The 1071-nt window shown below is 64.4% G+C and overlaps 1 protein-coding gene across 1 annotated transcript in view; it reads right to left on the bottom strand.

Moving 5' to 3' along the window:
- The window catches only part of EMIHUDRAFT_123122 (hypothetical protein), a gene marked incomplete at both ends in the record, with an annotated part of 5006 nt that extends 4356 nt beyond the window's left edge, over positions 1 to 650 (bottom strand). Inside the window, one exon of the mRNA XM_005783041.1 lies at positions 60 to 650. Within this exon, the coding sequence (XP_005783098.1) occupies positions 60 to 650 (591 nt within the window). The remainder of the gene's footprint in view (positions 1 to 59) is intronic.
- Positions 651 to 1071: the final 421 nt, after the last annotated feature.

Here is a 1071-nt window from a genome sequence, read left to right as displayed (position 1 = left end):
TCGTCGAGCGTGCAAAACGCGGTCGTGCGCGGGCCGTAGTTGGCCACCATCGATGCCACCTGGTCGCGGCCGGTCGCGCCGATGACGCCGGTCGCCGCCGGCCAGATGCCGATGATCGTCCCGACGGCCCAGTTGTTGTCGACGATGGCGGAGCCGTCGAGCGGGTCCCAGCAGAGGCAGAAGCGTCCGCCCGCGTGCATCTCGCGCACGTCGGGCGCCTCCTCCGAGGAGCCCGTCTTGATGAGCGGCTCGCTCCGGCACACGTCCCACAGCAGCTGGTCGGCCAGCACGTCCACGCCGAGCTGCACGTCGCCAAACACAGACTTCTGCTCCTCCGCCTTGACGACCAACTCGGCGCGGAGCGCTGCCGAGACAGTGGCAAACGCGCCGAAGAGCGTCAGCATCAGCCGGCGCAGGTCAGGGTCCGCCACCTTTGCGTCGAGCACGTCCGCCATGCTTGGGTACGACTCCTTTCGCACCTCGTCAGTGTAGAAGGCTGTCGACGCGGCGCCGACGTCGGCCAAGCTGACCGTGCCGCGGCTCGTAGCCGCGGCGGGACGGCCTGACGCCGCCGCATGACACGGTACGCTGAAGGACGACGCGCGGAGGGCGCTTCCGAGGAGGAGGAGGAGAGAGCACGAGCAGCGCATCGTCGAGGCTAGTCGTGCCGCTAGCTGTGAGGCTGATGGGACACTCGAGGTTAGCGTGCCGATAGCGTGCCGAAGCGACAGTGCCCGCAAGAAAAAAAGGACTTTGATGCATGTCATTCCTGCCTCTGTCGGACAAGGTTGTGGGGGACGGGGAGGAGGCGAAAGATGCGGCAGCAACGCTGCAAGCGTTACACGAGCTTGCTGGAGCGGTCCCGGAGGAGGCCGTCCCCGACGGAGCGGTACCTACCTACCCTACTTATGGGAAACTAAAAAAGAAATCGCTCGAGGGGTGAAGGTGGGGTACCACATACCAACTAAAGTGATGGTTGGTGGTACTCTCCTGCATCCACAGTCCTTCTTGTGACATGGCAGGCCACTCTCAAGCCCTACAAGCATCAGATCACCCATTTGGGGAGGGTTG

The sequence above is a fragment of the Emiliania huxleyi genome (assembly GCF_000372725.1).
Source record: "Emiliania huxleyi CCMP1516 chromosome Unknown EMIHUscaffold_1823, whole genome shotgun sequence".
In the NCBI taxonomy this organism is placed as follows: Eukaryota; Haptophyta; order Isochrysidales; family Noelaerhabdaceae; genus Emiliania; species Emiliania huxleyi.
Note: the sequence above shows the minus strand (reverse complement) of the source record. Positions and strands in the feature narration are given on the sequence as shown.